The sequence below is a fragment of the Labeo rohita genome, chromosome 6 (assembly GCF_022985175.1).
Source record: "Labeo rohita strain BAU-BD-2019 chromosome 6, IGBB_LRoh.1.0, whole genome shotgun sequence".
Lineage (NCBI taxonomy): Eukaryota > Metazoa > Chordata > Actinopteri > Cypriniformes > Cyprinidae > Labeo > Labeo rohita.
In genome coordinates, this window is record NC_066874.1 from 11,105,776 (window position 1) to 11,120,458 (window position 14,683).

Here is a 14,683-nt window from a genome sequence, read left to right on the forward strand (position 1 = left end):
ATAACTATGTATGAATGCACATTTGTCATGTTGACTGAACTTAGGACTGGTGGTGGTGCTTAAGATATTATTTAGTGTTTCTATAAAAAAGGAAAAAAACTACAAATAATGACGATAACAACAAAACTACTACGAATTCTTCTACCAATAACAATATAAAATGCACTAAGGATTAATGAGCTGCTGGGTTCATGAATATTAATCATGTTGTCTGCGTACACTTGAACTGATTTGCTGAAATCAAAACAGGGATGATAATAGGTGAGCGCCAGCCAATGAGACTGCAGTTTGCGCATTAGTTCCGCCTACTCCTGGAGAAACCGATAGTTCTTAAAAGCTGAAGAATTCCAATTTTGACAGGAAAATACAACAAAGAATATTGTTTACATATAGCACGTCAATTCTGCAATGTATACAAAACTCTCTCGCTCTGTATCTTTCTTTGCGTGTATGTGATACTATGGTTTATCAAATACAGGTACGCTGCACATCAATTCAGATGAACTGAAAAATAAATAATAAGTTAGTAACACCGCATTTCATTGTCAGTAATGGTAACAGCGTTGTAAAGGGGGAAACAGTAATTTGTTTGATTCCTCGTTACTGAAAAAAATAACGCTGTTAGTAATGCCATTTATTTATAACGCCATTATTCCTATCACTGTCTATGAGTAAATAAGTAAATTAGTAAATTGCATGATTACTAATTTAAAATAATTATGAACAATTCAAATTTATTATTTTTTTCTCTTAAATGTTCAGTTGAGACCCTAGCACCCCAGTTTGAAAACCCCAGTTTAATTTTATTAATCTTTATTAATTCCATGAAAATTAAACGCAATAGAGTTGGAATGAATAGTGTGATAGTGCTAGTCATTTGCTTACCACCCTCTTTGATGGTATTGTCACTGTGACTGTTGGAGTGTTCAGGCAAGTTGTGGTGGGAGTGAAAATGTTTTGCTCCAAGACTGTCCACATCTCCGGCAGTATCTGAGCTTCCACGGCGTGTTAACTTCCCTTAAATACAATAAAACACAGCCGCAATATAACAGTAATCTGTGTCTAATCTGTATCTAATACAAGAGCAAGCGATTTGTAAATAGATAACTTGTATGGGTAGGGCTGATGCATTAAACCACTAAACACAGAATCCAGAAAAATTTTAAATAAATTGTTAATATTGTAATTAATTATATATAGTATAAAGTTGTATGAAAGCTGTATGAAAAAAGTTTTTTGATGATTAAAAATTAAAAGACAGTCCAGAAAAAGAAAAAAAAGGCAAAAACATAAAAATAAATGGAAATCGGGTAAAAATAAAACAATTTCACAGGGCCCTACATACCCATGATAGTGGAAGGCCAACCCCCACGGTCCAGTGTGCGACGGTCATCTCCCAGACCAGAGAAGCTTCCGAATGAGAAGGTGCTGCGTGTGGGTGAGACATCCAGGTGATCCTCATGCATCAAGAAAGGTACGCCCATCCGCCGCTGCCGTTTCTTCCCAGTATGGTGGAATGGAATAGAGCCTTTTCTCTCTCGATCTTCTCTACGGTTCTTAAACTGAAAAAGTGCATAGTGGCATAGTGAAAATTACATTTTAAGAAAATCAAGAGAAGAGAACCTTGCATGTAATATCAACATTTACTTAGAGATTTTGCAAAAACTAAAATATATCATATTGTTTTACTGTCTGAAACTTTCATAAAAATAATCTGCATACCTTTTTGAATATGTTCATGCCCATCTCAGTTGAGAGATCAGGGACTGCCTGTCTCCTGAGGTTGGTAACTGACACTTTGGAGAAGGTCTCAGAGCTCAAAGACCTGCTCTCCTCATTACATTTCAGAGTCATATCCTTAAAAAAATGGGAAAGAAAAATCAGTGTATAAGAGACATGCATTTTTTAAAAACCTATGATCTATTACGATGGTAAAATGTTGAATAATACTATTTCGGTTCATTTCAAATCAGCAAAATTTCAAGAGCACCTTCTAATCAATAATCAACAAATCTGATCAAAAATTAGCCTTTCCATTACGAGGTGATATTTGACTCCTTACAGTGATTTACAGGGGAATTTTGTTTTTACCTTTGTAATGGCATTTTTTGAACTTTATTAAAAGTATGTCATCTTTTATTCAAATTTGAAAGAAAAATATATTTTATAAGCTTTTTAAACTCTCTAATTATAACAACAGAATAAGAACAAGTAGAATAAAAATACGTTACCAATCAAATGAAATCAGTATTAACAAAATTAATTTGTACTACAAAGGTGGAACAGAAAAACAAAAGTGGCTTGTAGGAGTATTTTCATATGTTTAATGGGGCTCAGAGGTGGCATGAGTGCAATTAAACTCATAAATTCATGTTGAGATGAATGTTTTAAGTATAAAATTATAAATATAGAAATATTAAATGATTTTAAATAACTGAAAAGATACTTTTAAAAAATGAAATTGAAACTGCCAGCAGATGGCGGCAAGTCACTGATTTAATTATTGAATCATTCGTTCGAACGAACGGCTGATTCATTCAATGGCACATCTTGATCCTTAATCCTGTGTTATTTAAACCTAAGGTTTCAAGCCTAATAATAGGCTTATTATTAAGCCTAACAATAATAGCAGTGCTATTATTGATGGCTCTAGGGCTGACTGTGTTAATGAAGTACCAATAAGAAGCACACATTTAATTAATTACTGAATGAATCAGCATTTCTGATTGAAATGGTTGAATGAATGATTCAGTGACTCACTTGCCATTACTAGACTATGAACTATACAACCTACAGAAAGTCACTGAATAACTTCCACCACTAATGCGCAAAATGACAGCCTGGAAGAACATGAAAACAGACAAGAGGAGTGATACAAAGAAATATCAGCACTCTTAGAATGCCTCTTGTATAATGAACTTTATTTTGTCCAAAAAGAACATAACTTTGTGTAAGATTGCTCAGTTCAGTCAGGACCACTCTGTTTGATTAAGATTATTGTAGAAGTCCTGAACATTATTTTGGCAACGGGATTCGCGGTCCACAAGCAAACCTCACTGAGGTTTGAACCCCCAACACCCTCCCCCCAACACCCTCCCCCCATCCCCCCATCCCCCCATTCCCCCATTCCCCTGCAGGTCTGTAAATGAGACTGGACAAGATTAAGCAACGATTGCTGATAGATGCTTTCCGTGGACAAGATGCTAAGTGATCATGTGCCTGTATAGGGAGGAGGACCTTGAGGATGGAGGATGGTAAGCGCATGTCTGTGCGACAGACCAAGGCCTGTGTGAGAACGGATGAGCTTATTTAATTGTAGTGGGAGGAGTTACAATCAGCTGAACATCAGCTGATGCTGCTGTCACACCGTGTTCTGCCTGAACTACGTTTGAGCTCCATTCATCACTCAAACTACATTTATCCCTATTACTCATTACTAGTGAGTGTCTTTGGATCTTTATTTGTGGAGAGGCAAAATTAATCAGATGCCAAATCCATCATGGGGATACATACAAAATTTCTAGTAATAATGTATCAAGCAAAAATGCATTTAAACCATCCACATCGACATCCATTATCTCACACAACTCATTTTAAAACAGTACAACACTACTGACCCTTCACAAAACAGCCTGATTGACAGGCGATCTAAACAATCATAATGCTGAATCCGCCATTATGTCCGACAAACAAAGCAGACAGAAGAGTAGATTAACTTCAGTGGACTTAAACTCGAAAAATGATGCGTATTGATGTCTTTCCGTGGTTGAAATAAAATACCTTCTGATATGTGATGTTTTATGTAAATAAGAAAAGACGATCAGTTCACGTGTTGATTGATCTAATAAGGCAATGCAGTGATCTGTCACGACACATTAAAGAGCCACAACATGGTATTTACTGTTTAAATTTCTTGAAAAATGACAACATTTTAAAGCTGAGACCTTGTTTCATACCAGAAGTAACCTGCTTTGTCTTGTCTGTGTCTTTGTTCCGTGATGTATTTTTCACTGTGGGAGAACAGTTTACCGGGTACATAGCAACAGAACAGTAACTGAAGAGGGTGCGTTTTTGCGAAGGGTCAATTCATTAACATAATATCAGAACTGAATAACTTAATAGTATTAGTGTTATTTCTGTTTTGGTTTAGTTTTCACTGTGTTCTGTTCCAGTTTGCCTGTGTTCCTAATTTTTTTTTGTTTGTTTCCATAGTTACCCATAAGCTCCCACACCTTTTCGGTTAACTTGATTATGTTCCTATTATATAAGCCCTATGTTTCTTCAGTTCCTTTGTTCTAATCATTTTTGTACAAGGATGTGGTTACAATTTCCTATGAGTGTACTTTGTGGATTTATTAAAGGCTGTTTTTTAAAATGCTTTGATGCCTATTCACATTTATATTTTTTGGTCAAATTAGCCAGATTATATGGAATTTAAATACTGACCATTTATTGCGTATCAATAATAGCATAAAAATAATAATCTGCTGAAATTTTAATATCCATGCATCCTTGATGATATGCTGCATTCACGCAATTTCCTAATTACCATAGACTTGAGATGACAACGTGTGACTTTCTATTTGGAGCTGTTCATGTCCTCGGGCCAGAAATTACCACTATCAACGCATAAATAAATCTGCAGTGGTCAGGTGGTACAGCGGTCACATGGTACAAGAAGAAACTCTCAGAAGAGTACCATCTCACAAGCTGTAATTACGAATTTTACAAGGACATAAACAATTTTTACATGTTGAAACCTCCAAATTACAGTAATTTCAACATGACGTGAACACACCTACAGTTACATGGCTTCCACTTAAAGTGATAGTCAACCCAAAAATTCTGTCATTAATTACTACCCTCATGCCGTTCCAAACCCGTAAGACCTTTGTTTATCTTTGAAACAAAAATTAATATATTTTTGTTGACATCCAAAAGCATTTTGACCCTGCTTAGACAGCAATGTAACTGACATGTTCAAGGCCTAGAAAGTGGTCATCGTTAAAATATGTGACATCAGTGGTTCAACTGTAATGTTATGAAGCTACAAAAACACTTTGTGTGCAAAAAAAACAAAAATAACTTTAAGCAATTTCTTCTTTTCCGTGTCAGTCTCCACCGACATTTACGAGAGTACCACTATGTATGCGTGTTATGACTAGTAGTGTATGCAAATACATTTTTTCTGACATACAACATCCATCTCTCTTAGTTCATTGCCTGTATATTCTGCTTCACATAAGTAAGGCTTGGTAAAAAATTTAAAGTAATCCTCTTTGTTGAAATCTTCAAACATGTTTATGAAGACACTTTATGTACAGTGTGTGTCTTCTTTTGCTTGTAAACAAAGTGCAGCGCATGCAGGGTATACGTCTGAACGCCGGCTCCTGCGTCAGCAGCACCACACGTATGTGCTGTGGTACTCTCACGAATGGCGGCCGAGACTAACACAGAAGAGAAGAAACTATTGAATAAAGTCATTATTTTTGTTTTCTTGCACACAAAAAGTATTCTCGTAGCTTCGTAACATTGCGGTTGAACTCCTGATGTCACATGGACTATTTTAATGATGTCCTTAGTACATTTCTGGGCCTTAGTACATTTCTGGGTACATTTCTGAAAATTAATTCATGAATTATAAATACATTAATGATCATGGAATGTATTTTAAACCCTCGCCCTCCAGAATCTAATACTGCCTATTACCATTTGAAACTGCTATGTTAAAACACAGTGTCTCACTGATAGTTAACTGACGTAGGATTGTTACCTGTGTCTTGTGAGTATTAACCAAAGAAGGCGTCGCAGCCACCATGGAACTACTGCGGGGCCGTGGTAAAGGGGGTATCTGGGGCTCAGGGGGGCGTTCAGGCTTCTCCTGCAGTATCTGACGTAGCCGCTGCAGGTAGTATATGAGGGCCCAGTGCACACCTTCTTCTGTCCAGTGAGGCTGCATCAAGCAACGCAGCACTGCAACATCAAAATATGTTGCGTACCTTGCTCGTTGTGATACAGAGATGCCACCAGGGACTGAGAAACTTTCAGTAAAAGGAAGAGAGAGAGATTTGTTACAGAAAATGATGGTCAGAAAGAATAGTTTGCTCAGAATCGTTGCTTGGCAACTGCACTGTGAACACATGCACAGACTAACACCATGACAGATGGGAGTCTGACTGGAACCGGACACTATTTATCTAGCCAACATAAGATGAGTTTAAAGAAAAAATGCTTTAAAATGATTCTAGTTTTAAAAGATTGTGATAAACTTTTTTGCCAACACTTTACAACAAGGTTCAAATTGTTAACATTAGTTAATATGATATAATAATGTTGTAATAATGAACTAACAATTAATTTCTACAGCAATCTAAGTTAATATTCATTTATAAATGTGTTATTTTCCATTGGTAATTCACGTAAAGCAAATAACATTAATTTATACAGATACATGTTAAAATGTATTTGCATACACTACCAGTCAAAAGTTTTTGAACACTAAGATTTTTTAATATTAAAAAACATTTATTATTTTGTTTTCAACATAATAGTAAATGTTTTTTGATCAGCAAATCAGAATATTAGAACGATTTCTGAAGGATCTTATGACTGGAGTGATGATACTAAAAATTCAGCTTTAAAATCACAGAAATAAATTACATTTTAAAATATATTCAAATAGAAAAGAGTTATTTTAAATAGTAAAAATATTTCAGAATGTTACTGTTTTTGCTGTACTTTGGATCAAGTAAATGCAGGCTTGGTGAGCAGAAGAGTAAGACTTCTTTAAAAGAACATGAACATTTTTACTGTTCAAAAACTTTTGACTGGTAGTGTATATAGAAATTAACATTACCTAAGAATAATAATTGCTGTAAATCATTATTTCATATTATTTCATGATAGCTATTGCATTAACTAATAAATTAACATATGGAACCTTATTATAAGATTAAGCGATTTTGTCAGAGTAGAACCACCAAGTCTTAATATGATTTTTTTCTTTCTGTAAATACTGACAGTATTTAGTCCTGCTACATGCACTACCTGTATGTATAAACACTCACTTCTTTGGTTGTGAAAATCCTTTTTCAAAGACCTGCTGTGAGGACCCTCCCTTCTCTACAGAGTTGCCACGGCGACAGCTCTGTCCTGTCACCGAGGGGGAGGAGGAGTCTGGCCGGGCTGATTCACATACCACCTGAAAGCCGAGATAGAAGAGGAAATCACATGACCCCAGCTAAACAATGATGTTAATGCACTACGAGAGGAAATTAATATACGTCAGGACTAAATGAGCCACAAGGGGCTGAGCAGCTGCAAATCACAGTCTGAATACTCACTGCAGGGCATGGGTTACTGGTATCATGAGGACTACACTGGTTATTCACGGGAGAATTCCTCTTTGCTGGGAAGATTATAACAGAGAGATAGCAGATGTGTGAAACATGAATGATTTTCACACATAAAGAACAATGAGCAAAGATGGAATTGTATTTTGGGTTTAATGCTGGTAAAACAGACCAAAAATGATGTTGTTGAGGACAGAAGTGTTAAAAGAACTGTAAAATAGGTGAATTTACAGAAATCTGACCTGTAGCAATGTTACGCATGGGTTTGACAAGGGCAGAAAAAGCAGGAACATCAGGTTGACGGTGCTCCCACATTGGCTGCCAAATAACAAGTCCACCAGCTAATCGAAAGGTGAGATCAGACTCCTGCCAAATGCAAAATGATCAAAATGATGATTTTTTTTTTCAGTTTAAACAAGTTAAGTAATTATTAATTGCACAGCCATAAAAACTGATTTTAAACTGATAAAGCAGGGCACAACAAAAGGAATCTAAAATATTTAAATGATTAAATAACTAGAATATTTTTTTTTTTGCAGTTTAAGCAAATTAATAAATTATTTACTGCAAAAACAAAAGAATACATGCGCAGCCATAAAAATAAGGATTATAAACTGATAAAGAAGGGCCCAACAATAGGAATTTCAAGATTTTACTTGATTTGTCCTAAAAAATATTGAAACATTGAAAAAATATGAAGATCAGTTTTTATTTTTATATTTGCTAAAAATATTTATATTTTTCAGTAAATGTTAAGTTTCATTTTGCATCATTAAAATATTTAAATAATTAAATCATTATAATTATATATACATTTATTGCTAATTTTTAATTTTATATGCTAACTAATAAATTATTAACTGCAAAAACAAAAAAGAAGTACATGCACACCCACAAAAATAAGCATTCTGAACAGATAAAGTAGGGCTCAGCAATAAGAATTTCAAGATTTTACTTGCTTTGTCCTAAAAAAAAAAAACATTTCATTGGCCCCGCCACAAAAAAGTATCTGTTTTTGTTATAGTTGCTAGAAATATTTTTATTTTTCAGTAAATGTTGGATTTCGTTTTATCACTAAGATACTTAAATGATTATATAATATATATATATATATATATATATATATATATTTGTTTAAGCAAATTAGTAAATTATTAATTGCAAAAGTAAAAAAGTACATGGACAACCATGAAAATAAGGATTTTGAACTGATATGGCTCAACAATGAGAATTTCAAGATTCTACTTGCGTTGTCCTAAAAAAATTTCATTGGCCCACAAAAATTGATCAGTTTTTATTTTTATATTTGCAAGAAATATTTACATTTTTCAGTAAATGTTAAGTTTAACACTAAATGATATATATATATATATATATATATATATATATATATATGTATATAAACACTAAATTTTATTTTTACTGTTAAATTATATATATATATATATATATATATATATATATTATTATTTTTATTATTAAAGCAAATTAATACATTATTAATTGCAAAATTAAAAAAGTACATGCACTGCTATAACAATAAGGATTATGAAATGATAAAGTAGGGCTCACTAATTTTATTTGCAAAAAAAAATATCGCTAGAATTTGATAGAAATATTTATATTTTCCAGTAAATGTTAGGTTTCATTTTTTATCAATAAAATATTTAAATGATTAAATAATTATTATTAAATGATAATATAATTATTATAATTAAACAATAATAAACAGAATATTTTATTTTAATTTATATAATTTATATAAAAAATATATATATTTACAGCAAGCTGGAAATTATACAGCTGTAATGAAAAGGTCTGCTAACTTCTGTGTTTGCCAGCTAGATAACATTATCTAGTGACAAATCAGAAGAATTTGCATCAACAATCTAGAATAGATCACGGAAAACTAAGGCATTAAAATGAACGCACAACATCAATAATGTAAAATTTTCAGTGGCAATGCAGCAACTTCAATGAAGTCACTCACACTGGCCTTGGGCCAGCAGGATATCCTTATTGTTGAGCCCTGCAGAGAAAAAAAATATAATATTTACAATAACAGTACAAGCTCCAACCTTGATCCGGTTAATGAGGGGGGCAAAGAGAAACACAAAGAGCTCCACGGTGGCCATGTTCTTATGGTAGAGTTTGGCACGGGCATATTCATTCTCTTCAGGTGTACTGCCATTGTGGTCTGTGAGACCCTGGTTCCCCATGGGCTGAAGGTAGGCACTACTGCTACCACTGCTGCCCCCAGACCAGCCGTGTCCCAGGCCAGGCTCCTGGTGGCACTCCTGGGCTGCTTCCAGAAGCATCCAATGTAGCGTGTGAAGGAGTTTTGTCTCAGCTACCCCGAGTTTATCCTGGTGTCCTGGTAAACAGAGATTGTGGACATGCTGAGCAATAAAATTAACCACAAAAGTAATTCACTCAAACACACAGAGCACAAAGAACATAGCAACTGCAGATTAATGAGGGTTCCTACCCAGCTTGTTGCGGTTGGAGAGAAGGATAGCAGTGCAGTGGAGAACATGAGGCAGAGCAGCCTGGACCAGCTCCCAGCGAGAGATGCTCTGGATGGCTTCGGTGAGGGCTGGAGAGAGCCCGTGGAGTTTGTTCTCCACCAGCACCCGCTCAAATGACTAGGCAGGATAAAAGTGTGAGACACAATCCTCAAAAGCACTTATTGTTTACTATTTCTCGTTACAGTATTATTTGTACACAAGAATGATATAACAGCATCACAGTAAGTCATATGGCATAAAAATAAAATTAAAATAAAAATTATTATTAACAGAACTATATGCAGATTTGGTTTTATTTCTTACAGGTAAAAACTCTAAACCTAAAACTCTAAAATTATTCACAATTAAATCCATGATTTTCAGTCTTGTATGCAAGGGTAGTAGAATGCAAAATTAAAAAACGAAAGCATAATTCATTACTTTAACCTCAGTTAAAAAAAGGCGGATACACACTGTAAATTTTTCATTTTAACAGTAAACAACTGTAAAAGCGCTCAAGTAAAAACCTGTTAATTGATTAATGGTATTGGTTCCCTTATTATATTTAATGAAAAACTATAATAAATCTTACAGAATATTTTTAAAGTAATATACGGTTACATGTACAGTTTTTGGAAATGAAAAAGAACAAGTCATATTATAATTTACAATGAAAAATTGTAGATTTAAATTTCCCTATGTGACACTTTATTAAAATAATTATGTTTTTCTTAGTTCTTTGTTATCAGTTATGTAAATTAAAGTTTTATGTCACATTCTGTGTTGTTAAATAAATGTTTATTGAATTATTTGTGACCCTAGACCACAAAACCAGTCTTAAGTAGCACGGGTATATTTGTTACAATAGTCAACAATACATTGTATGGGTCGAAATTATTGATTTTTCTTTTATGCCAGAAATCATTTGGGTATCAAGTAAAGATCATGTTCCATAAAGATATTTTGTACATTTCCTACTGCAAATATATCAAAACTTAATTTTTGATTAGTAATATACACTGCTAAACTTTATTTGGACAACTTTAAAGGTGATTTTCTCAATATTTTGATATGTTTGCACCCTCAGATTTTCAAATAGTTGTATCTCAGCCAAATATTGTCCTAACAAACCATACATCAATACAAAAATTATTTATTCAGCTTTCAGATGATGTATAAATCTCAGTTTCAGAAAACTGACCTGTTTAGTGGTCCAGGGTCACATTTTAGCTATTGTCATTAGTAGGGTAGACCGGTGGTACATTTGAAACACCTTACTGTAAATAACTTAAGTGAGGAACAAGTCTGATCTATGAAACTTGATTCACACATGCGTATCAGCACCCTATTTGATCGTTAGAAAAAGTGCATGCAGTTCTCCAGTCCAAAGATATAGGCGAACGTTTTTTTTTCTACAGTACTTTTTCATTTCACCACATTCCTTCCACAATTAATAGCTTCTCATCCTTACATGACTGTTAAAGTTAACTTTTTCATTTTCGTAAACCTTAATCTGTGCTCTGAAAACTGACATTTACTGCATGACTTTGTGTCATGCATGGTCACTGTAAAATCTAGAGAAATGTTCAAGGTGGCCCGCGGGGTACAGCTGAGACACAATGTATCAATTGTACCCAAACTAGAATTGCAGTTTAGTCGCACAATGTAAGATCACAAGTTAATAGTCACATTCAGACAATATGTCTTTGTTTTGAGAATGACCTTTGTTTTGTTATTATGGGATATTAGGCTATTGTTATTATGTTTTATTTATTATGTTTATTGTTATTATGTTTATTAGGTTATTGTTTGCATTTGATCTGTTTTATTATTGCTGTTTGCAATTGTTCAATGTTTTTTTTTTTTTTTTTTTACTGTTACTCAAGTTTTCAACTGTTACTATTAAAATGATGAACTGAAATTAAATATTATATCACTTTTTGCCATTACAGTACAATGTTTTACAAATTAACCACTTTTAACTAAACAAGTAATCAGATTAAACACTGAATGGAAATAAATACAGCTGAATATTCATTTTTAAAGGTATTTTACACTTGCAGTGAATTGGTTAGGCAGCTTTACAGCATTACGGATGGGTGTCTCAACTGTACTCGGGTACTGTTCCAACAACAAAAAAGCTTCTTGTGTTTATGAGCTAATTGTGGCAAATATGACCTACTTATAGATGCAAATAATTATTAATATTTTAGTAGACAAGTAAAGGAAATGTCATATAAAAAAATCACTTCTTTTCAGTCCCAAGTTTTGGTGTGGCAACGTAAAAAAGTGTACCAACTGTACCTGGTCTACCCTAGTACTCTATATATGTAAACAAGCTTTGATTATATGTGGCTTTCCCTTTTACCTGTGTTTACTAGTGGTTCTCAGTGTGTACAACTTATTTATTTTTGGTATTTCAGTACGTTGGTATATTAACATTAAATCAGTTATAATAAATCTAGGTGTACATGAACCTCCGGTTTAGGATTAGTTTTCTGAGATAGAGGAAATTCACAAGTGAATGTGTTCACTTATGATTATTAATACACTCACCACACAGGAGGCTTCATACTGCTTCCCTAACTTCGGCCGCAAAAACGCGCTGTAACAGATACATTTTTCATTTAGTTACATATCATAAAACTACATAAAATAACAGCCATAATCGCGCCGGCAAGGACACTCTGTGCCACAACGTGATTTTAACTGAAACTGAATTATGACGAGCTCTGGTTGAGGCACTGACAGCACGGTTTGTCTATGAAGGTGAAATATTCGATAGAATATTCTGCAAATTTTGTTCAGGGTTTCATGATAAGACACACAAGGTGCGGCGGTGTATGAAAAGATGACGCACGAGACACCAGCGCAACAGAAATCCATTCAGAGACCGGTATGAGACATGCATACGAATGAGAAACGCTCTGCGGGAGCCATATACAAGGGAAACAGACTAATCACTCGCAGAAAACACCTGTTATGCCACGACTAAATCACTGACCTGGTCTGTCTCCATAGGAAGGTTTGGATCGGAAACGGGATCCCCCGGCAGTTTTCCTGGTCACTGTCATCCAGGCTCTTTCTTTTCACCATTTTTGACCTGCTGGATTCAAGGGTGCAGACGGGCTGCTCACAGATAGATTTGATTCACGGCATCACCGTAATATTTTATATCGGAGCGTAAAATGGCTGCAGGTGTTGACTTGTGTCGACACCACCCCGCGGAACAGCGCTGAAAGACCGAATCCACTTGTCAATTAAGAGACACTGAACACCGGTTTGAAGATACGGCTTCAAATACGTAATAATCAATGAGATGGAGCGACGGACCCCCTCTGGGTCTTAAAATCTCGAGATTCGCGAATATTTTAGTGTAACAATTATTACTGTTTTATTAGTACCTAAAATGACAGTTCCGCCAAAACACCACAGCAATTACAAGCACTGTTACAGTAAAAATAAATGAATAAATAATAAAATAAGTAAAAACAAAATGAGACCTCTCTCTCTCTTGCTTTCTGTCTTTAACAGTGCTGGAAAACACCAAATTAAGTTAAGTGTAATCACAATAACTGTTTAATGTAAACTATGGTTACCATACCCTATATATACACAATTCAGTCTTGTAATAAAGAACACAACTACACTGTAATTACACTGTAACAAATGTAAGGTAAAATGAGATTCCATATAACAAAAATTAATTTAAACTTTATTTTTTTATGGCTGCTAAAGTAGGTACATATTCATTAATTGCGGTTCGTAAGGGTAAACCAGTATCACCTCAGCACTATTTAATTACACATCAGATAAGAATACAAGTTAGTGCTCATACTCTAAAAAGCTTAAACATATGTGGTATATTCAGTTAAAAAAAATTATAGCATTACATATAATATTATTGCATTATATTCTGTTCTGGACCAGATAGAATAGTTATGGTTATTAATTTAGATTTTTTTATGTGAATTGCCAAGTGAATGGAAAAATGTATTATCTACTAAATTTATAGTCTATTCCTAGCAAACCCAAATAAAACATAGGCCTATATATCATTTTTATAACTATAATTAATTGCATTAATTTTATAATTAATCCATACGCATCTCTTTTACGTTTTTTGGCCTGCCCACCTTATTATTTAACAGTATTGTCATAATGCATACATTTGCACAATATTTGACCTAGTGTTTCACATTAATGACATATATAAAAATAAAATAAAGTGGTCAGTTACAGTACATAACTCCTAGAGGATTATAACATGTGAAATTGGTTGATTCTTAATAAAAAAAAATCATTAACGTAAATTACACTGTCATTTCAGCATCGAAGGCAAGAATTTAGTTCCAAAACACACTGAAGAATAATTTCCAAAACACTTTATTATCTTTGTTCTCTCTGTAACCATACACATTATCAAATTATGATCATATTAATGCAGTGGAATGAACATGTTCTGAACCCATCAAATGGTAGCAGCAAGTCAATTACTTTCAAGGAACTGAAAAATGTATTTTTGTAAGCTTTTAGTTTAAACAAGGAAACAAAAATCATATAAAATGAATTTAGTGGGTCAATGTTTATTAATCTCTCTATATTTTAAAATGTAAGGGTGTTTAAGTTTGCAAATTACAACTTATTTCTACAAATTTTAGTCAAGTTATAAAAAAACTGAACTGACAATATTTTTTAAACGGAGTGGGTATTTAATAAAATCTAGTCATTCAGGGTACTACTGGAATCATGAAAAAAAAATTACTTGGGTTATTACTCTTTATACTACAGAAATAAACAAACAATTAAAAAACAAAAAAAAAC

The 14,683-nt window shown here is 33.8% G+C and overlaps 1 protein-coding gene across 10 annotated transcripts in view; it reads right to left on the bottom strand.

Annotated features, from left to right (window-relative positions):
* LOC127166478 (protein unc-80 homolog) overlaps window positions 1–13,179 on the bottom strand; it is a 70,239-nt gene extending 57,060 nt beyond the window's left edge. For 6 of the 10 annotated variants that reach the window (XM_051111768.1, XM_051111771.1, XM_051111770.1 and 3 more), the window contains exons 1-11: window positions 12,864–13,179; window positions 12,416–12,464; window positions 9,841–9,997; window positions 9,431–9,726; window positions 7,595–7,718; window positions 7,344–7,408; window positions 7,068–7,201; window positions 5,774–6,041; window positions 1,723–1,857; window positions 1,346–1,562; window positions 886–1,017 (exon numbers count right to left, since the gene is read on the bottom strand). In XM_051111768.1, coding sequence (XP_050967725.1) covers window positions 886–1,017; window positions 1,346–1,562; window positions 1,723–1,857; window positions 5,774–6,041; window positions 7,068–7,201; window positions 7,344–7,408; window positions 7,595–7,718; window positions 9,431–9,726; window positions 9,841–9,997; window positions 12,416–12,464; window positions 12,864–12,955 — 1,669 coding nt within the window. In that variant the 5' untranslated portion in view covers window positions 12,956–13,179. The remainder of the gene's footprint in view (window positions 1–885; window positions 1,018–1,345; window positions 1,563–1,722; window positions 1,858–5,773; window positions 6,042–7,067; window positions 7,202–7,343; window positions 7,409–7,594; window positions 7,719–9,430; window positions 9,727–9,840; window positions 9,998–12,415; window positions 12,465–12,863) is intronic. The other 4 variants (XM_051111766.1, XM_051111767.1, XM_051111774.1 and 1 more) reach the window with 3 other exon arrangements.
* Window positions 13,180–14,683: the final 1,504 nt, after the last annotated feature.